The sequence below is a fragment of the Protomyctophum parallelum genome (assembly GCF_964188405.1).
Source record: "Protomyctophum parallelum genome assembly, chromosome: 11".
Lineage (NCBI taxonomy): Eukaryota > Metazoa > Chordata > Actinopteri > Myctophiformes > Myctophidae > Protomyctophum > Protomyctophum parallelum.
The window spans coordinates 21,442,716-21,465,154 of record NC_139707.1 but is presented as its reverse complement, the minus strand read 5'-3'; the positions used below and the strand labels follow the sequence as shown (position 1 = coordinate 21,465,154).

General features: G+C 42.2%; 1 protein-coding gene across 1 annotated transcript in view; it reads left to right on the top strand.

Moving 5' to 3' along the window:
* Nucleotides 1–22,439, top strand: part of LOC310866927 (coiled-coil domain-containing protein 148-like) — a gene marked incomplete at its 3' end in the record, with an annotated part of 32,890 nt that overhangs the window by 3,687 nt on the left and 6,764 nt on the right. Inside the window, exons 4-10 of the mRNA XM_083776722.1 lie at nucleotides 2,158–2,261; nucleotides 3,337–3,428; nucleotides 3,578–3,729; nucleotides 11,881–11,976; nucleotides 12,261–12,442; nucleotides 14,022–14,160; nucleotides 17,705–17,911. Coding sequence (XP_083632848.1) covers nucleotides 2,158–2,261; nucleotides 3,337–3,428; nucleotides 3,578–3,729; nucleotides 11,881–11,976; nucleotides 12,261–12,442; nucleotides 14,022–14,160; nucleotides 17,705–17,911 — 972 coding nt within the window. The remainder of the gene's footprint in view (nucleotides 1–2,157; nucleotides 2,262–3,336; nucleotides 3,429–3,577; nucleotides 3,730–11,880; nucleotides 11,977–12,260; nucleotides 12,443–14,021; nucleotides 14,161–17,704; nucleotides 17,912–22,439) is intronic.

The window sequence follows — 22,439 nt, the reverse complement described above, 5'->3', positions numbered from 1 at the left end:
TCATTACACACTATTACACACTTATCTCATTGGGAAATACTTGAACTGATAATGACACCTGATATGGAAGGTGTGAAGTAGGCCTAAAACATTCTGAACACCTCTTATGATTGAGCAGTGTCTCTGTCTCTCCCTCTCTTTACCATCTGAGTGTTTTCTACCTGTTTATCAGAGTACTTGGAGGCCACTCTAGTGCAGTAACCATTGTCAAAGTACTTTGAGGCCAGTCTATGGCATTAGTACTGTGGTGTCCAGCATTTCCATATTTGGGCAAAAAAGCAGAGACAGACACGCACAGAAATACCTTGAATTTATTACATAGATAATGTTCACATAGCTGCCATTTTCCTCTTACTGTAGGCCTACCAAAATGCCCCCCTATCTGTATTTCACATAAACAGCATCTATTGCATACTCATAAATTGCCAGAAAATATCAAGCAGAATCGCAATATCATCATAAAATTTGATTTTTTTATATACACAAGGCTGCCTGAGATTTCAACCATAAAGTGTTTGACAGTCTCCTGCCTCTAAGCATATGAGCAGAGCAGAGAACTTAACCCTCGGGGCATTGGAGATTAGGCTCTCAGACCTGCAGTGTTTTAATTGGTAAACTGTGGCAGATTCTTTGTATCTCATTACAGTTGCCTGTGGCTCGTTCCAATCCGTCTCTCTGCATAGACTAGATAAGATGGGCTATGTTCACATTCAGCTGCCACGTTGAAAGGCAGGCTTTTTGAGCATCTCCCTATGGTTATAGAGGGTAAATAAACAACTATGAGTCGCCGCAGGGTCATGGGATAGGATCAGATTTGCACACCAGGAAGAATGTGGCAATGTTTCCTACTGTAAATACTAGAGCCGTAAGTCTTTGCAGGACACCTGATAAAAGACCTTGATCAGGAGCACTGTAAAGAGAAGACGTGTGTCCATGTTCATGTTTTTGGGATGTTTTACAGGGTTTGAGAGACTCATACAGATTGGATCACAGGCCCGGACCTCTGCTCGCGTTGCGGGTTCAATTCCCGACCCCGGCAGCTTTTGCTGCGTGTCTCTTCACATCTCTCTCTGTTTCCTGTCTACCTACTGTACTATAAATAAAGGCATAAAAATACATTTTATTTATTTTAATTTGAGCAGAAATTACTCTCATGAGTCTCACCTGTGGATGAGAGTCAGTAAACCACACCATGTAATTCAAGTAAACCTCCATGGCCTATTCTAAAGCTGAAATTTGTTTAAAGTGTGTACTGTGTATCATCCTGGCAGCGTGAGATTTCCATTGTACAATTATCTGAGCCAGTGACCTGTGCAAAAAACACTGATAGAGGACAATGAAGCACTGCATTGTGCAGAATTCCCCCCTCCTCTCCTGACAAGAAAAGGCACATAAAATGATAGTAGATTACACCCCCCACCCGCGCCTCTAGAAAGATGACTCATGCATGCTTTGCATGTTCCACTTGATCGTTTCAATATGCAACTGTTTATTCTAATTTCATGTCTCTTAACATTGATTTTGTTATGAATTAATTCCTGTGGGACATGAGCCTTGCAACGTCAGTATTTCAATGACAGAGCCATATATACTGTCGGAATAACAAATCCTGAATAAACGTCTCCCTTGGCATGCAGACAGTGAGCGAGCATCTGCCACTTGAGTATGAGATAAGGATATGACCTGCTTGTTGCCTCAAGATATTTAACTCCTGCTATGACTTCTATTCGTCATATTCACTCTAAAGTGCTTACACTGACTGTGGATGTGCATTACATTCACACACCGATGCTCTCAGGTTGTAAGGCACCAGTTTAGTCTTGCACAAGAACACTTCAACACGAAGCTAGGTAGAGGCAGGGATCGATCCAGGACCATGAACCTTGATTTCAAGACTATCGCAATGGCAATGATAATGGCCATGTTAATGGGTTTATTACCCTATCTCAGATTTAGATTAGTTTAGAGATAAACTCTGTGTACCCAAGGGGAATATCTTCTCATAGCTAACATCAAACAACAATAATACATAGCAAATGGGGAGCAAACACATGAAGTACCAACTTACATGGAGATACAATTAATTGTTTTACATGGCAAATTCCACTTCCAGGGAACTCTATTTAGTCATGTTCCAATCTTATACGTCTCTTGTAGGTTCAGAGGACTCTGTCTGCAGCCAAGGCGACCAAGGAAAACTCGGCTCTGCGGCAGCACAGACAGGTGTGGGCCGGGGAGTACTCCAGGCTTGCTAAGGCTGAGTAAGAGTCCCCTATTATTTCTTCCTATTATCCTCAGACGTTTTCTGAATCCACATTATGCCCCACAGCCACCTTTTTTATGTTCTATTCATCCAAGCTAAGAAACAACTCTGAAGAGTGTACAAGAGGACCCTATGGGTCCTGCAGTAGGACAGATATCCTCTTCAGAGTTAAATCAACACTGGGGATTTTACTGTGTATCTGAATGAAAAAAGAGTGCAGAGGAAAGAGGTAGTGTTAAACCAGGGGGAGAGATCAATCCAGGAGGAAATAGGCCCCCTGTAAAACATTTCGATGGGTGATTTAGCATGGATGTCATCTGATAACTCAAAAGAGCAAAAGAGGGAGAGGATAAGGAACAAAGAAACAAAGCTGTAAAGGGGTACACTTGGGTTGAAATGGGAGTTTTCGCTTCACCAAGTGAAGGAAAGTTTTTTTCCCTGCAAGCCGAGGCAGGGAGACACAAGCATGGGACTTTGCCAGACCCCAATGGTGTCATGCATGGTGAAGTGAGAAGGGCAGTGCTAGCTCTGGGGTGCAGCCTGTTGGCGAACTAATGACTGTGTCTGAGGCTGAGCCACACAAGGTTAATGGTGTACACAAGCTTGGGTTTCAGTAATGAGCCGCGTCATAAAGATGTGCTACTGCTGCCAATACTGCATATCATATAGCCAAATAAACACCCCTTACGATTCATTAGCCACTGTGCAGTGTGGTGAGAGAAGCAAGTTAAAGTATTTATTTACCTTTCTTTCTCATTTTAATTGTAAAAATCACAACGTATGAAGTGAGGGGCGATCTTATCATCGTGCATCATCATACATCATCTAATTCCGGCCAATCAGAATTTGCGTCCTCACCTTTGTCTTCAATGTTTGTGTTACCCAATGTTTGTGTTTACACAAACACTAAAAAATGTCCACTCACATGGTATTCAATGTTTGTGTAGGACAAAGTTTGTGTTAGCACATACACCAAAAGCTGGACATAGGAGCCCCTCAAAGAAGAAGAAAGTAGCCACCCCAAGGTGTGACGTGTGTATAATATTATGCCCATACTGTCCTTCCTACAACAGGGAGAAGGCTGAAAGTGACCTACATGAATTTCTGCAACACATCAAGCCATGCAGTAGGACAGATACAGCTATCTTCACCCTTCAAGATTATGGTAGGCAGCAGCAGGCTCCGTTTTCGGATAGTCACTACTATGCAATAATATACCACTTCAGTACAAAGTTATTAGTTAATATGCATAGTAGTATGTATCTGTGCATATATTCACTGTGAGCGTTTGTGTTCTTCCATGCTTACCATTAGGGCCGATCCTGGAGAGGGAGAGAGAAGCATTCAGGATTGCCACCGTGGAGCCGGTTTCTCAGCTTAGGGACGACCTGCAGTTCAGACTCAGCGATGTACAACATCAGCAGCTCAATCCCCGTCCATCAGATTTGGAGCAAGTACTGCAACAGGTAGGCTATCTATCTGCAGACCTGAAGTAAAACCAGGAGAATATATCTGTATGCCCACTGCTTGTAGACACATGGTGCAAGGTTGCGCATGGTCTCTAAACTAAAGCAGATCCAAATGTGGTAGTTAAAGGAGTACCTCTGCACAAAGTGAGGCACAAGATGTAAAATGTTTGCTAATCTAGCAATGATAATTGCGCTGCATTTTGTGTCAACTGTTGGTGGCAGGATTTCAATTTGGATCACAAGACCACTTCAACACAGTGTTAACAATAAAATAGCTATAGCTTCTCGAATGAACTTTGGATAGCATTTGACCGTAAAGGCTTTTGCTTTTCTTTTCATGATGTTTGTGGAAATGAATGGTCTTTGAAAAGCAGACCTTATTCTTATAGGGGAGAGGTGTCATGTCGTCTACCAGACATTTTATCCGCCATGCATGTGTGTCACTTTGCTTGCCTTTAATCCCATGGTGCTCCCACTTTTTTATATTCCAGCCTTGCTGGCCCATTGAGCCCATGCCCACCTGAGTGCATAGGCACAATAGAGTCCCCCGCCACACACACACAGCCACACACACACACACACACACACACACACACACACACACACACACACACACACACACACACACTGCCTGCTAAATGTCTCCCCATCCCCCCTCTCTCAATTCAATTCAAAGGGACTTTATTAGCATGGGAGACATGTTGCACTGCCAAATAAAGTGTGAAATAAAAAAATAATTAATATATTAAAATGTTGATTAGGTGATGTAATGGAGATGAGGGGAAAAAGGGCTGGGTGGGGGATTCAGATTTTACGGGGGCCTGTTTCGAATTTCAGCCATCCGTAGGTGTCCTTTGAGAGCGGTTAAAATGTCATATTCTATATTTTAAGTGTTGCAACATTGAAAACTAAACATTATTCAAAAAACTGCATACCGCTCGATATATTGGCGATATATCATCATATATCATTGCACATGTTCATAAATCGATAACGATACGATAACGTCCTCATTACTCAGTTGGTTAGTGACAGTCAGTGGAAAAATAAGGTTATATAAAATATCATGCAACTCTATAAAACAAAATCACACACTAAATAACTATCAAACTAAGCAATCAAAATAATTTCAACTAAACATGCAAAAGCACAAAAATCACAATAAACCAAAACACATCTAAAATTCCACCGGCTGCCACTTACAGTACATACCTAACACCATGCCAGAAAGTGCACAATCTTGATGATTTGGGCCAAATTGCCTCCCAGCTATAAAGGGTTTTTATAGCCTTGTAAAAACAACCAAAAGGTGGAAGAGACAATCAGCATCTGTGCTCAGGGCCATGTGATTGACAGACTCTGATTGGCTCTTCCACTTTTTTTCCTCCCACCCAGCTCTTGGAGCCAGACCAGTCTGAGGTGACATCAGGCTTGGGGGTGTGGGGTGGAAGTTGGGGTGGTTGCAGGTTATGGGGAAAATCGGTCTCATAGTGGCGCTATAACAGGCCTATGTGAACAATTTGTTTATTGGGGGTTATGGGAAAATTGACCTCATGGTGGCGCTACAACAGCCAGGCCTATGTGAACAATTTGTTTGTTGGAGGTTCCTTGCCCCTATGCCTTCCAGGCTTCCTATAGGCTTCCTATAGCCTTCCAGGAGAGTGTGTGCAAAGTTTCACACCGATCTTTCCATGCCCGAGATTAGCTGTTCACAGACAGACAGACAGACAAACTCACAGGAGCGAAAACATAATGACTAACCTTGGCTCTTCCGGGCCTGACGGGGATAACAAATAAAACACAGTTGTAGATGGTATTTTAGGGGGATAGCATAGTGAACAATGACAGGAGACAGGGAGTGACATGCAGCAAAGCCTGTCGGGCTCGGGAATCAAACTTGCGACTCGCTGTCAGGCTGCATTAGAGCCTATATGTGGTATGTTGAAGATGTGATTGGAAATCAGCATAGACTCGAGGATCCTCCTCTGGAGACATTCTCACAAGGACATTGAGATTTTGGCATATTGATTCTAGGGGTCATTTTGGCATATCAATGAGGGCTTGATTCTACAGGCGTGGCATATTGGTATAATTAATTGGTCCTGAAATGGTAAATAGGGGCAAAGATAGTCCCAAGTTTGAGTTACTAGTATAAACTGTCCTTCATGGACGTTTTTTGTGTGAGAAAAAATAATTGATATGAACATATATTGATATTATGACAGATATTGATAACCACACATAGTGCACATGTGAACTGTGACAGGCACTACAACTTCCCTTCCAATGATGGCCTGTTTTCCCTTCTGCTGTCGGGAAAGAGGTACAGCAGCATCTGAGCCAGATGCAGCAGGATGCTGAATAGATTATTCCCCAAGGCAGTGAGGAATGAGGATCACAGTGTGACCCCTGCCAATGCCCCCCTCAAACTGAAGTGAACCGGACTGGACTTGAATCGGGACATCCCGATCCTGGCTAACTGCACTTTCTAAAATGCACTTTCACATACTGTGCTGCTAACTTTAATAATAAAATCACACTAAAAAAGAATGCACTACAGCACTTTAACATACTGCACAATGCTAACCTTTTCAAATGCACTATGCTGCTGTACTTCTTTGTTTTGGATTTTATGGATTTTCTTTTACGTTTGCTAGATGTCTTTTTTATGTTGCTCAGCAAGTAGTTAATGGAGAACAGCATGAGCCCGCACCTACAACTCTTGAACTATATCTTTATTCCTTACATCTGAATGAGTATGACCTTAACCTCTGACCTGTGCATGATAACCTACTACTCCCTTCTCCCTTCTATTTTGTTCAGACACACACAGACAGACACACACACACACACACACACACAGACTGACTGACTGACTGACTGACTGACTGACTGACTGTTTACTAATCTCCGGCACCGCTGGCCCGGTTGATACCAAACTCTGCACACACTCCCTGGATGCCAACGATAAACCTCTGCTCCAATTCTTCCACAATTGCCTGTTATTGCGCCACCATGAGGCCGATTTTTGCAAAACACATTTATTTTTATTGTACCCATTTTATCCATACTTCACACAACTCGGTATACACTAACTCTAAAGTCATGTGATCAACACGGACCTGTCCGCTTCCCCATATTCCAAACCCATTGGCTAAGATTGCCTTCCAAAGTTTGCAGGATTGGTCCGTTTTGAACAAAATGTTGCATGCACATACCATTAGCCTATAACTGCACCGATCAAAACTTTGTATGCACAGTTGTTTTTTATTGAGTATTTGATCCACATCTCATGGCAAATGAGATGAGTCTCACATCTCACACATGGGGCTGTATTTTGCATGTCTTAAGTACCAGGTCTTATTAACTTAAGACCTGGAGGCGTGGCCAATGCTCTTTGGCCACTCAGAATAGCCAAATGGCCAAAAGTTAAGTAATAAGACCTGGTACTTAAGACACGCAAAATACAGCCCATGATCTCTATAGTCATGTGATCATGACTGTCTGTTTGTTTTCTCATATTCCATCCTGATTGGCTAACACTGGCTTCCAAAACTTTTCAGGAATGGCCCGTTTGTACAAAACCCTGCAAAATATTAACACAATGTCCGATTGTGGTGAAACTGTGCATGCATATTCCCACTAGGGCTGAGGAAGAAATGCCACTTGACATTTTTCAAAATCACTCCTATCCTGGTGGATAGGGGGGCCCGAGGGGCACTTTTTCTAGTAAAGATGTAAAATAATCTGTGAGAAATAATGGAACGGATACAGCAGATAGGAGTTTTCCTTTCCTCCTCCGGTCGTTTCATCTCTTCCTGCCTCCTCTTTCTATACTCCTCCTCTTCAATCTTTCTCTGGGCCTCTAAGTACAACTTATCCGTGTAATGATGTCCACCATTGGCCTTTACCATCCTATCAATCTTGGCTAGCAGACGGGTCACCTGTGCCCGGTTGTCTATATTTCTGTTGTTAAAAGCATGGTAACTTCCCGAACACTCGCCAATTAGCTGCTTAAGTGCTGAACATTTCTCTATATACTCTACAGTATATACGTTATTTTGATGGCGTCTGCATAAGTGAACAGAACCAATGCGTACTTCAAAGCCAGCTTGGAGAAGGTCTCCTTATCCTCTGGGGTGAACCTCGTGGCCAGACTGATCACCAGCAGGAAGACGTGGGGACCGGAGGTGGGAACGGTCATGTTCACGCACTTCATAATCTCCTCCTTCATCTCCTTGTTGGTCAACTTTGTGTTGAAGAGCCCGGGCGTGTCGACCACCACCACCTTTCTTCCTGACACTTTGGTTTCACGTTTACTGCACTGGCTGGTCACCGAGTCACCTGCGGCGTCGTGGATGAACTCCTCCTTGCCCAGTATGGTGTTTGTTCCCAGTAGCACTCTTGCCCACGCCGGTCTTACCCAGCAGCACAATACGCACATCATTTACAGCTGCTGACATAAATGATATGAAGATAAATCAGCTATAGCTCTTATTGCTGAATGAACACACACAACTCATGATACAATATGACGAGCAAGTAAATCTTTAGGTGGCGTTGGGAATGGAGGTGGGAGAGAGACCATATTGCACTCTACTATAATTCTTTGTATGATTTCCTATTTAAAGATGGAATGCTGTTAGTCCCCCCCCCCCCTATAACATGATCATCAGGTACTATGATTATACTAGGGAAAATATTTTTTATTTTTATTTTTCAAAAAAGTGTACAGAAAGAGTTAAAATTATGTTTTTATGTGGCCACACCCACCAGTTCATTAAGTAGCACCTGGGGAGGGGATGATATTGTGATGTCACTAACGTGGTGTATTTCGGTTGGGCCTTTTGACTCAAAAGATTTCAGCTTTTAGGAAGAAATCAAAAATACACAGCGAAGACATGTCCAATATTCTAAGCACACCTGGGGGTCTGTTAGAGTAATGTTAACTCTATGGACACATACAAAACAGAAAGAAATCACGGCACTAACAAAATTGACCAACAAGTTCAAAAGAAGAACTAAAGAACAACTCGCCCATTGTGGTCTGTGTACCTGTGTGTTCCACCTTGTTTCTTTTTACCTGTCGAAGAAACACTGGTAAAATGATTTGAATAAATCTGTGTGTGTGTGAGTGGTGTGTGTGGTGTGTGTGTATGCGCGCGTGTGTGTGTGTGTGTGTGTGTGTGTGTGTGTGTGTGTGTGTGTGTGTGTGTGTGTGTGTGTGTGTGTGTGTGTGTGTGTGTGTGTGTGTGTGTGTGTGTGTGTGTGTGTGTGTGTGTGTGTGTGTGCGTGCTAATCCCGACATCTATATATCTTTCACAGCTAATACACCAGATGTTGTTGTGGTTGATGGAGAGTCCAGAGAAGTGTCTGTAACTCTGTATTAGAGATAGACTGCACTTTGACCCTAGCCTAATGTATATGAAGCTATTATGACCATGGCGAGCTCATTAAATACCAACCACTCCTACATGCCATTGTACAGCTGAGTTATAGGTGCAGGGCCAGGCTATTTGTTTTTATGTTTGGCAGCCTATAGGGCATACCCACAGACTGGTTTTAGAGCGGCTACTGTATACTTTGCCAGCCTTTTTGCCTACTGAGTGGCATTCATATTGTAACATGAAAACACATGCAATGATTTTGTGAATGTAACCTTACATGCAATAATATTTACACACACACACACACACACGCGCGCACGCTCGCGCGCGCACACACAAACACACACACATGGCTCATACATCCATATGCATAATTGCATGTACACATAAATGTTTATTTAGCATTAGTAAATACAAATCACACCTGTGTGAAGTGAGGGGCGCTAATATATTGAAGTCTAACTCATGTTGCTATGATTAGGTGATGGTAATGGTGATGTAAAACAAACGGTGATAAAACAAACATTCAGTTCTCTTTATTGTTAATGGCATTTAATGTTTGTGTTAGGGACAAGATGATGTACATTTTCCCTTCAATGGCGTTTTTAAAACAAACATTAAACCTGTACATAGGTGGGGCTAGCGCCCCTCAAAAATAATAATGTACAGATTGTGTAACATGTTATAGAGGCTCTTTGAAGGGTGCTAGCCCCTCCTATGCATCACATTCCCTGGTAAAAAAAACACACAAAGCTGTGTGTTTTTGTACCACGGAATGTGATGATTTGATCGGCTGAGCACGGAACGTGATGCTGTATGATCACGAGTGTGATTTTTTTATTTTATTAAATTAACATGAGATATACCAGAGTAATCACATGCAAGCAGGAATAGAAAAACACAGAATAATGATGTTACACCAACCTGAATGAGACCATTCAGTAGTCCGTCTGTCCAGCTTCCAGGAGAGTTGCCTCAGTTGTCTTTGCGGTCTCTAGGCTATATAAGAAAACTGACTTCAGTTGTCATGTGGTCTTTTATAAATGGCCTTATACAATTTACAATTTATCTGCGCGCGTGCACACACACACACACACACACACACACATATATTTGAAAGGATGTTGAAACCAACGTGGGCGTTCCTGCAAGTGACTTTTCATTTAAAAGTGCCTCAACATTGAGAATCTAAAGGAGACACTGGGGCAGCTCGGACATTTAAGTCTCTTGTATTATTTTAGTAAGGTGCTAGGACAAGAATGACTGATGTTTCGATATGAGTCAGAGTTAAGGCAGCAGTAGTTGCAATAGTAGTAGGAGTGGTAGGAGAATCAGCAGCTGTATATAAATAAGTACACAACGATTATGACAAATACAGTAAACTACCGGTAGACAATACTTTTCCTGAAGAAACCGTGTGGGCTCGAGTATCTGTCTACTCGATGATGATGTATTGACCCACATGACTTCCTATTGATTAACTCACACAAAACGTCACAGCAGGAAAACGGGCCCGGGAATAAAGATGAGTTTAGTAAGGTGGCCGCAGTTAACTATGCAGTTAACTATGAAACCTTGCGTTTTTGACACCTAACCCACAATCCCAGTCACTCAGCCCCCATGTCACCCCAGGCAAGCCCCCAGGTGCCCAGGTCATCGTGACATCACGTGACATCCGAGGGACATCACGCACACCTTCGCGCACAGCCGCGGACAGAGGAAGCTGACGTCATTCTGGCTTTTTAGATAGCTGGTGGATGGAAAAGAAGCTCCACCTCCGCGGCTGACAGACACGACGGACAGATTCCCGGAAACGCTCTACTCCGCGTCAGTCAGCCGCGGAGGTGGAGCTTCTTTTCCATCCACCAGCTGTCTAAAAAGCCGGAATGACGTCAGCTTCCTCTGTCCGCGGCTGTGCACGAAGATGTGCCCCCGGCCTCTCTCTCTCTCTTTCTCTCTCTCACTCTCACTCTCTCTGGCAATCAAGTAAATGCGATTATGCATGCGATGCGAAACTTAATATTAATAGCATTTTTTTGTTTTTGAGTGCCGCAGGGCGGGCGGGGTGTTGATTAATATATTGTTTTGCGACAGGACGGGCGGGTTATGCAAAAAAGCCGGCCCGTGCTACATACATACATACATACAAACATACATACATACATACATACATACGTCATACATACATGCATAGTTAGGCACCGCTCAAAAACGAGCCCTGGAATAAATACGATAACAATACTGGAGTCGCTTCTCGAACTTGAATCCTCTGTATAGCTCTTAAACAAACAATATTGATGGAAATATTTGCGATATAATGTTGAGAATACAAATAATGAATGTACAATTTTGTTGGTGTGAAGGCTAATGAGAAAGCAGATGCACAGACAGACAATACATGCTGCATTACTATGTGGGTGTATAAGCGTGTGCAAGTCCCACACGTCATTCGCTGATGTGGCAGTCAGCTTACCAATTGGGCGGGATACTTAAGCTCACCAGTCTGCATATGGTTCTTGGTTGTTATGTGATGTTTCAATTTGCTCCCAGCACCACCGGTGGGCTCTGTTATTTATGCTCCCCATGGGGGAGTTTTACGAAGGTGTTTAATCGCGCCGAGCAGGGAGAAAATGCAGCAGCGCTGAACGCCAAGTCTAATATTGTATGCACACTTGTATTCTCATTCTCTAATAAATATTGGTTAAATCTATTCGTGAGTTGTCTGACTGAACTATGGTTTTATCTCTTAATGAACTGCTAGGTAAACTTTGTGAAAGACCAGCAAGCGGGCATCAGTGTGAAACTTATTGCAGAGGGTCTGGCCTTGGAGAAAGAGATTTCTGCTCTAGGTCTGGAGGTGAGAGATTCTTTGGCTTGATCCCATCCATAGACGGGGTGCATACTTAGTTTAGACTAGTCATTGGTTAGACATGGGTGCTGCCCCGTGGGAGGTTAGGGTTAGGGTGAGGGTTTGAGATAGGTTGTAGTTGTAGGACTAATGACTGGTCTAACCAATGACTAGTCTAAACCAAAAACTGTCTAAACTAAGTACTGCACCCCCATAGACATGCTTTGGTTTCAAAGTTATCTTTAACCTGTCTTTTTGGTATTAACATTCCAAACCACTCAATTCCTGTCTAGGACCATGTTAGTAGTACCCAAGAGAATCTGCTGGACATGGAACAAGTTCCAGGGGAGGTGTTAGAAGCAGACTGCCCATACCCTGAATTGAAAGAGTCACTGCACCAGGCCTTCTGCTCCCTGACTGAAAAGTATCAGAGCAGACTCCAGGGTCTCCATGACAGCATCCAACAAATGGGCAGGTTAGATTTGACAACTATTAACACTTCCTTCACATCACAGTCTCTCTTTCTCCTGTTACTCCTCACATGGAACAGATGCACCAGTTGTTATGAAACAATATGATGACAATCACTGCACTCTCTTGATAGAAAGAACTAAAGACAAAAATCGCAGCAGACTTACAGCATTGCTGCAGAATCATTTCTCCCCTTTGAAGCAAGCTCTTGAATAAGTCAGGTTTATTTTATTAAAGTGTAATTTATACTTTATCTCATATAAGCCAGGGTAGGGTAGAGGAAAACAAGGGAAAAGAGAGAGGAGAGGCATTTAAAACAGTGAGACAAGATTTTTGAACCCAGGTCCTTGCTCACTAGGAGGATATTGGTCTGTGCACTAACTGGCTGAGCCACCATGGCACCCTTTCACACATTTATGACTTTGGAGTAGTGGTAATATAGTGCATTTTATCACTGTATGTACTGTCTATAACTGGATGATGTCAGCCACTAGCTAGCTTGTGCAGCTAGGCTTATGAACTGGACTACTATAGTTTTAGTTACAGAGTGCAACAACAAACGATTATTATTCCCATTGATGCCTTTGTAATGATCTTCTTGGTAATACTTCATGACATATTAATGACCCGTCATAAAACATTTAATCTAATCATGAATAATCACTAATAATGAACAAATAGATTGTTCACGTTCGTAAACGATTACTAAAACATACATTAATAATGTATTAGTAAGTAGTAAACGATTCATGAGTAAGCAATTTTTTTATACATTTGTAAATTATTATTATACTAAATATTATATAAACAAATAATTATTATACTAAACATGAAAGACAATTCTAGTAATTGTTTTGCGTGCAAATCATTCAAGCCAGGTAGTTTGCAACAGGTCCACATTGACGGACAGACAGTCGTGATTGATTGAAATGTTTATTTCACAGTATATGCAGAATGGGTACTTTGTGGACGATCCATGATTAACCATTACACTTGTTTACAACAGGGTCCACCATTTTCAATTCATCAGAACATTTATATACGTACAAATATACACTTCTTTAAAAAAAAACAATCGTAATCGTTACGAATGTGAACAAACTATTTGTTCATGATTAGTTACTTATCTATAAACTGCTTATAAATGTTTATAAATGTTTTATAACGGGTCATTATTATGAAGCGTTACCCTTTTTTTTGGCTTATTCATAATATATTTTTACATTACAAGTCTTCTCTCAGTTTTAACCAGTGACCCCTCTTTTTGTGCTGTGTTTTTGGTGCTAGCATTAGTCTATTAGTCTAGCATTAGTCTATAGTCTGCACGGCTACTGTCGTTACTGTGTCATTACCTCATCTATATCAACCCCTGCATCAAAGGCACCGCTCACTTCATATACTGGGTGTGATTTTTAAGTAACCTTACTGTATGCCTGTATGAGCTACTATATGGGATACCTGAATTTCCCTTCTGGCATTAATAAAATATGTATCTATCTATACATCCTAGAAATGAGTCACACGAATGAGTCACAGGAAATAATGTAATGATGTTCAGATATTCTCCATCTAATTTGCTTCAGGTTCTGTGGCTGGCCTGCATTGGACCACCAGCGCTTCGAACTGACAGTGGGCCAGTACCCTCGTGACATGCCTAACCACAGAGCACTGTACATAGACATGCTACAAAGGCTCTTCCCCCATAAAACCAGAGAGCAGCTGGTGAGTCCTTTTGCCAAAGTTATATGCAGTGTATGTAAGGGTGCTCTGAATAAGATAATTGCATAAAACAGACAGAAATATGCAAAACAGGCATGTACAACTGCAGGTGTGCACTCGCACGCACGCACGCACGCACACACACACACACACACACACACACACACACACACACAACACTCTCCCTGTAGCCCCCCACTCAAAAGTCTATATTCTTTTTAACTCCCTTCTTGCGGTGTATAACGCTAATGCAGAGAGTACCAGGCTCCCTTCTCGAAGTAGTGCAGCATCGTGGACAAAGAAGGAGATTCAGATAGACGGACAGATACAACCACACAATGATCTGCTCAGCAGGCTGCAGGATGTGCCTGCATGTCAGGAGAACTCCCTCACGCCACTCCTGCTTCTCCCCAAATCACCATGACAACCGCCAGTCCCCCCCCAGCCTTGACCCTTAGACCTGCATGTCCTCCTATCAGTTCCGGCTGGGTGCTACATTTAGAGCCCTGATCGTTCAGCCTCTGCAGGCTCGTGAGACTGAGAGCTGTTTCCCGGCTCTCATCCCACGACACTTTGCTCACTTTCCCACAAATAGATACAGAGTCAATGGAGTGCTGACTTCCAACTAATCCAGCTATTAGTCACAATTAGGCCTGCTTAATCAGCCCAAATTGCAAATGGAAATGGTTGAAACCTTGTTTATAATGTGCACAAACGTGACTCCGAAGATTGTATGTGGAAGAACTACGAAGTATTCCTTTAACGTTTTTGCGGCTTTCGCCTTATTTTATATTTTTTGTAGAGGGATAGACAGTAGGCTGACAGGAAATGGGAGAGAGAGATGGGGGAGTGACATGCAGTAAGGGCCGTCGGGAGTCGAACCCGCGGCACACTGCCAGACTTGGACTACCGGCCAAGGTGCCCGGACCGCTGAGCCACAGCCCAGGCCGTATTCCTTTACATTTTTGGGGGCATACGTACATTATGTCTGTCTTTTCATGTGAGGTCTTTGCCCTTCCAGAATTATCTAAATTAAGTATAAATTATTATTATTATAATTACAACTCTACAACTACAATCCAATTCCATCTGCATTTCTGGGTGATGATGTTTGTTTTCTGCTAATGTCAGCTGTCTGCTTGCTCTCAGATTACCATGCAGGAGAAAGACTTTACAGCATTGTTTGATTGCAGGATGGTTAAAAGGGTGTTGAAAAGGCTGCCTTTGTGACTTAATTCAATACAGACATTTAAAATGCTTGACAAAGTGCCATTGCTGTGGTTTAACATTGTCTGTGAGCCACTTTTGTGATGTAATTGTCGTTCTTCCTCTCTCTTTGTTCCTTTAAAAGAGCAAAGGGATGTGGTTGGATTATGAAGGCAGTTTTTGTTTCTTCCTTGAATCCCAAACATTGAGAATGAGATATTCTGTTTCTATTCAAATCATGTAGTATGTGAAAAGTAGATAGTTTGTTCCAATGTGTGGGTGTGATCGCTTCAGAGTTTCATTTTCCCAGTTGATAATTTAGATGTTGATCGTGTCCCTGACAGAAAGTGTTGTGTTCTCTAGTCTAGTCAGTGTCACTTGTCCTATCTATCAGAGCATATTATGCCTCCTGGTGGAAGTAGCCTGCTACTGCCTGCTACAGTTTTGATGATGAGCTCATCATTGCAAGTAAGTGGGATGGCAAACGCATGCATCATGCATGCCACAAAGATTTGACAGGACATGTCCTCATAACATTCCCCTGAGATGCTCCACATTGCTCCAGGGAGGTGTCTTTATTTCTTCATCCCAGGAAGGATCACTCCATAATCCATATGTAGGTATCACCCTGCAGAGGAATGTCAGGAGCAGGAGCTAAACCAGTGCAATGCCGCTTTAAGAGCACTGTATGTACACACATACTGTATGTACTGTATGTACACAGCACATGCACTGCGGTTAACATTAGCGCATAGTTACAATATACAATGTTTTGCAATTTGCACAGAGATTTTACGCAAAAGAAGAATGTTTCAGCGCTTACATACTGCAGGGAAATATTACATACAGACCCCTTTTCCACCGGTTGGTTCCCAATGGGAACCGGTTCAGTTCTTTTTGGTTTTTAGTCCATTTAGCTCCAAAAATTGGTGGGCAAACTATACCCTGTATTAAATTGTTTATAGGATCAATACTGATACTTGATCAATATCAAGTAAATTAATACATGATAACCCTTCCACAGTAGTAGCTTTTTCATATTTTTGATTATTTTGCATATTTTCCTACATAATGCCTCATTTGCATATTTAAAAATGTAAAATTTGTAATACAATAAATCATTGTCTTCGTGTAAGTACTCAATTGTGGAAGTTTAATGGTGATAACAATCTAATATTCATATATATTATATATATATATATATATATATATATATTCATTCACTCAATTCATAATTAACGTTTCAATTTTGGAGCTCTGGCTCATGGACTAAGATCCAAAAAGAACTGAACCGGTGGAAAAGGGGCCACAGTGTGTGTGTGTGTGTGTGTGTGTGTGTGTGGGTGTGGGTGTGGGTGTGGGTGTGCTATACACACACAAAGGTACAGTATGTTCCTTTGTCCATGCAGGCTCACCAAATAATTTCAGAACAAAAGTGAGGAAAGCGACTATAAGAGGGGACGCATTCCTTAAGTTCTGAAGATGTGCATAAATAAACAGGTTTTTTGCTTGACTGCCCCTGGCACTTCTGTTCCTGGCACTTGTCAGCTTACTCGTTTTCAATACAACCAGTCAGCCGTCTAATGCCTTCGCACTGTCAGTTAGCCGCCATTAGCCCAATAGATGAATATCATTCCCTCTGTTCCAATGAAGCAGCCATGTGGTGCTGCCTCTGTATGAGTGCTGACACAATGATGAATAACTACAACAGGCAGCTCTCACACTCACACAACAGAACCATTTCCCTTCAGGACATGTCACACAGAAGGTACATGTTTAGACCCCAACAACACAGTTTCTGCACACACACCCTTATCTGTAGGAGATATATATATATATATATAAATGCAAAAAACTACTGTGGTATTTATGGATTTAGGTTTGCATGATAAGTTACATGACATGGAATAAGTTATTACTCCAGAATTAATTACTGTTAGAGAATGAATGTAGGGGGTCCGGGAAAATAATAAAATAATAATAATTAACCTTCTGACTTGTGTGTATGTCTCAATGAACTCGCTGCGCTGGATTCATTCTAGAGTCTAGACTCTAGAATAACAGATGAGCAAAGTATGAATTGTGCGCGTGCATAAAGTAGTGGCAAAGTGAGTTTAATGCAATCAAATATGACTTTTCTGTATGGGCTGTCATGGTCAGAATGTATTTCTTTCCCGCATAATTTCCGGGTATGATGATGATATCACGCACACATACTCTATATGAATTAAATGTTCTGTCCAACAATTTAATTAATTAAACAGACTCCATAACAACTTGAGTGCGGGACCTCCCCAATCAATGACTTGACCTCCCCCATCAATCTTGTTACTTGTTCCAGACGGAGCACGAGCGAACCTTGGACTGGCAGCGCTACAGCCAGGTCCAGCTGAGTGTGACAGGCCAGAGCTGGCGAAGGGACCGAGCTGACCTGCTGACCAGGGCCCTGTTGACACTGGAGGAGGCCAGGCTCGTCCACCAGGAGGAGCTGGAGCTCCACGGTGATCGCCGGCACCAGCAGCACATCTGTTCTCGCCTCAGGGGCAAAGTTAGTGGATAATATAATATTGTTGACACTATTTATTTCACCAAGCGGTGTCTCTTAGAATATATGCAGTAGCCGAAAATCCCCTCCCGACGACTGCTGGGTTTGTGCCCAGCGACATTATGGCTCAGAGAAGTACTTATGTGTCATGCATTATTGCTGGCAGTTATGCCACAGTACAATGCCTGCCTACAGAGCATCAATTCCTTCAGGAGCAGAATCATAACTGCAATGTGCCTGCTCAGTGTTCTGCAGCCAATATGGAGTCTCTGCAGTCTGCCGTTCTGCCCTATTTCTTTGTATGGTAGAATCATTCACATTTGCTAGAATAGGGGACATTGTGCTGTTACATCCATTTTGCCTTATACTTACCTCAAAAGTTCATTATTTAAGTGCGGAGGTGTTACTTGAGAATGACTTGGTTGGGCATGCAGACATGACATGTAGTAGTATACACACTGACTAGGCTGCTTATTACACCAGCCTGCCAGTGGCTCACACGTTAGATGCCCCTTGGGATGGGCTGTGAATGCAAACAAGCTAATAAGGAAGGCCTTGTCTTGCTTGCATGATGTAGCTGTCTCCAGGGTGTTTGTGTCTTTGGTTTTGCACAAAAAAAAGTAACCCATGGAAAGAACATCCCAGTCATGTTTGTAAACTGTAGTTTGGATGGCGTCGCAAGTCAACCAACTAGAAGGTCACATAGTTTAGGTATAGTACTATACTATAAGAAAGTTTTGAACCAAACAATCAGCTTGAAAAATATGTATTTACCACTCTTGTCATCCCACAAATGAATTCCCACACAGGGATCAAAAATGGCTAGAAACCATGTCACAGTTTGGTAATGTGCATGTATCATGATGAAACCTTGTGTGTAGACTGTACAGTGTCTACACACAAGGTTTCTGCCAGCTATGACGTGTCATGGTATACATGCCTTGGACATTCCAATATGCTTTAAGTAGCATAGTGTTTAGCTTAGTTTTGCACGAAAATCACTCATTGGGGTAAATGCGGCTATAGCCACATGCCCAAATGTGCCAAAACCAAATATGACCTCATCACATTTGTGATGACGGCTATGGCCATCTTTAGCCCAAGGAGTGTTTCTTTGTGCAAAACTAATGCTTGTAATGGATTCAGAATCATGAAAACCCCCTAGTTTGACATGTCAGATGCTACTTAAAGCATAATGACATTTTGAAAATAGGTTGTGGTCACATATAATCTCAATGACAGCCAGTCAGCTAGTGGATTCATGAATGTACAGTATGTACTGTATATAGACAATATTTTAGGCCAATAAAAAAAACTATATACCAAGATTCCCACTCCACGCCCCCGGCTGCTGGTCTATAACCATTGTATCCCTATTTTGGGCATGTCGTTACAAGCAAACATTTGCAGTTTTTCTAAAATGTAAAGAAATAGATCTACAATCTCACAAAAACGTGTTGCACGCTGTCAGCTTAGAGGTCAGCTATTTTAGCTACTTATGTACAACACTGTCATACGATGAAGTATAAATATAATATAAGTATAAATGTAATCATTTGTGAGAAAAAAAGATTTATTTTCAACAGCTACGAGGCTTTGAAATGCAATAGCAGGGTTGTTGCCAGGAAGAAAAATATATATTGATCGGATCCCGCGGGGGGAAATTCAGGCACAAAAGGACAATAGGTACAGTACAGAAGAATAACACCACATCATCGCAATAAATACAAATATAATTCAAGTTTACAGATGCATATACCCAATCAATCGTCTTGGCTAGTGCAGGGTAAGAGACACTGTCAATATAAATATAAAAGTATAAAGATTTATATACACACACACACACACACACACACACACACACACACACACACACACACACACACACACACACACACACACACACACACACACACACACACACTATGAATTGACAACCACTTGGCCCCAATGTGTATCCATGCACTGTAGTCAATCAGAGCTGAATTTGTGTCATTTGGAGAACATCTGATCTGTAAAATATAAATTCACTTCCTTAAATGACTGAAGGGAACCATGTTTCATGTATTTTTCAGCCCCGAGATACCAAACTTTCAACCTTCACACGCGTCACGTGTCAGAGAGATTGTGTGTGTGTGTGTGTGTGTGTGTGTGTGTGTGTGTGTGTGTGTGTGTGTGTGTGTGTGTGTGTGTGTGTGTGTGTGTGTGTGTGTGGGGTCCCAGATGGAAGTCTGTTTCCAGCCAATCTTTCGTTTCAGTGCCTTTATCATGGCAGCACAGTGACGCGTCCGGCGGATAAGATGGATTCTCCTTCCATTCAATCTGCCTCTGCTAATGTTTTGTTTTTGCAGCTGCTGCCTCTGTCTCCTGTAGCATCCCAGAGTTGATCATGATTTATTGACCACCTCTCACAACATCAGCCATGCTTTTATTGCATTCTGATTGCATGTGAACTGTATGATTTTGGCAGTGGATGGTGCTGCTGTTGGCAAGTCACTGTACTTTCCTTTAATTTAGGACAAAATGCTGTCATAACTCTATATGCACAGTGAAGCTTGACAAATAAATGACATATTAGTATGAAATGGCAAATTAAGATAACTGTGACTATAGCAAACATTGGTTTTACCAAGGTGCAGCGTTGCCAGATAGACTTGACCATGATATGATTCATACAACATATTCAGTACGTAACAGTTAACTATGAATAGATTCACCTGATTGTGATTAGTGACATCAATCAAATATGCCTCATATAGTGTCTTATAAAATGTTTGCTTTAAATGGAAGAGATAGTGGAGGACATGGAGGGCAGAAGTGTGACTGCAGTGCAGACCGGGAATGCTGAAATTATTGTGCTCTCCAGGTTACAATATTCTCGAAATGTTGCCACAATGGGCCAGTGCCACACACGTACAGTATGCCAGTTTCTGTTCCAGAGATACATGCTGATGTCCAGGCTCCCTCCTCATTTCACCTCCTGTCTGCCAAGCTGGGGCCAGAGAGGTTATTGGTGGAGGTGAGGGCTATCTTGGATGGACTGACCTCATCAGGAACATGACTGTGCAATGCTAACCTGTTCCCCTTCTGGGGCACATTGTATGCTGTGTTAGGAACCCCAGTATAAATGATGTGCCAGAGCCAGTTTGAACCTCCCTGCTTTGAAGGGCAAGTCTGTCCCACAGGCCAAGACGTGAGCTCCGACCGATAACCTTTCGGACCTGTACAGATGGCTGTAGCTGCGGTGCATGGATCCGTCTATATATGTGACACAGATGATATTGATCATCACACAGCTGTAGCTATTAAACTTTAGTGAATGGTTATACAAAGAGAAGATAGATTCAAATGACTACAGTATGTGTAATCATGAAAATTATTACTGAATTTATAAAATCCTACAGCTTGTTGCTCCACTGTCTGGAGCAACAAGAGACCGTAATCTGTGAAAGAGACCATAATTATTGGCTGTAAATCATAGGTATTGTAATTGGCTATCTTTGTTCTTGGATTTTAATTAGCCATTGTGAAGAAATTGCCCAAACCCAAATCCTCTGCAGTGGTATTTATTTTGCCTCCCGCAGATGTCTCACTCTCAGACATGTTTGATGAGCTATTGTACATTTCACATCGTAGAAGTTTGGTTATGACACTTGTAGCGATGTACTCAGGTGGGAAGAGGCTGAGTTGGCCAGTACGGTGACGACAACGGAAGCGAGAAATGAAGTGAGAATATACGTAGGTACAAAGAAAAAGTCCCTGTACAAAAATAAATTCTCTCATCCAGATCCATTACGCAAGTTTGTTTTCTCCGTGCCTGTTCTCCGGTGGACTTTGTGGTATCAACAGCACTGTTACATATTAACGTGTGCTAAGCTACAGTACGGTACTGATCTACATGTTCTCCCTGATGTAATCACAGTCTCTACTAGGTGAAAGCAACACCTCCCCTGTTGCTATGTGGCGTTTCTGGACGTTCTGGCACCCTGTATAGGTGCAACAGGAGGAGAACACGTGCTTTCAAAATAAGGTTTTAGTGTTAGTATTATTAATACAACTGAGGCCACCTCTGTACTTCTGTCTCATTGCTTCCTCTATTGCCTCTTCTTTCTAAACTGCCCCCCGATGACTTTAACCTTTTCATTGGAACAGACCGGCAGTGTACTCACCCACCGTCCACACCTGCCAGATGTTATGCCATATACTATTGGTGACATGTACGGTACTATTTATTTATTTGTTGGTTGGTTTGTTTGTTTATTTGGGAGGTTGGTGCCCCCCTACAGGTGATGCCCTAGACAACTGTTGAGGTTGTCGAAGCGTCCCTGATGCCACGCCCTTTACCTTACTGAATTTGATCTTATACAAGTAGAAAACCCCATACGAAACACCGTTACATCAGCTTGCCTGCAACATGTTCAGATTCCGGTACCAAGCATTGACCAGGTGAGCACGAAAACAGCATGGTTGTTTTTCACCACATGTGCGCAACCTAACACACACACACAAGCACATATTAACTGTATATGAT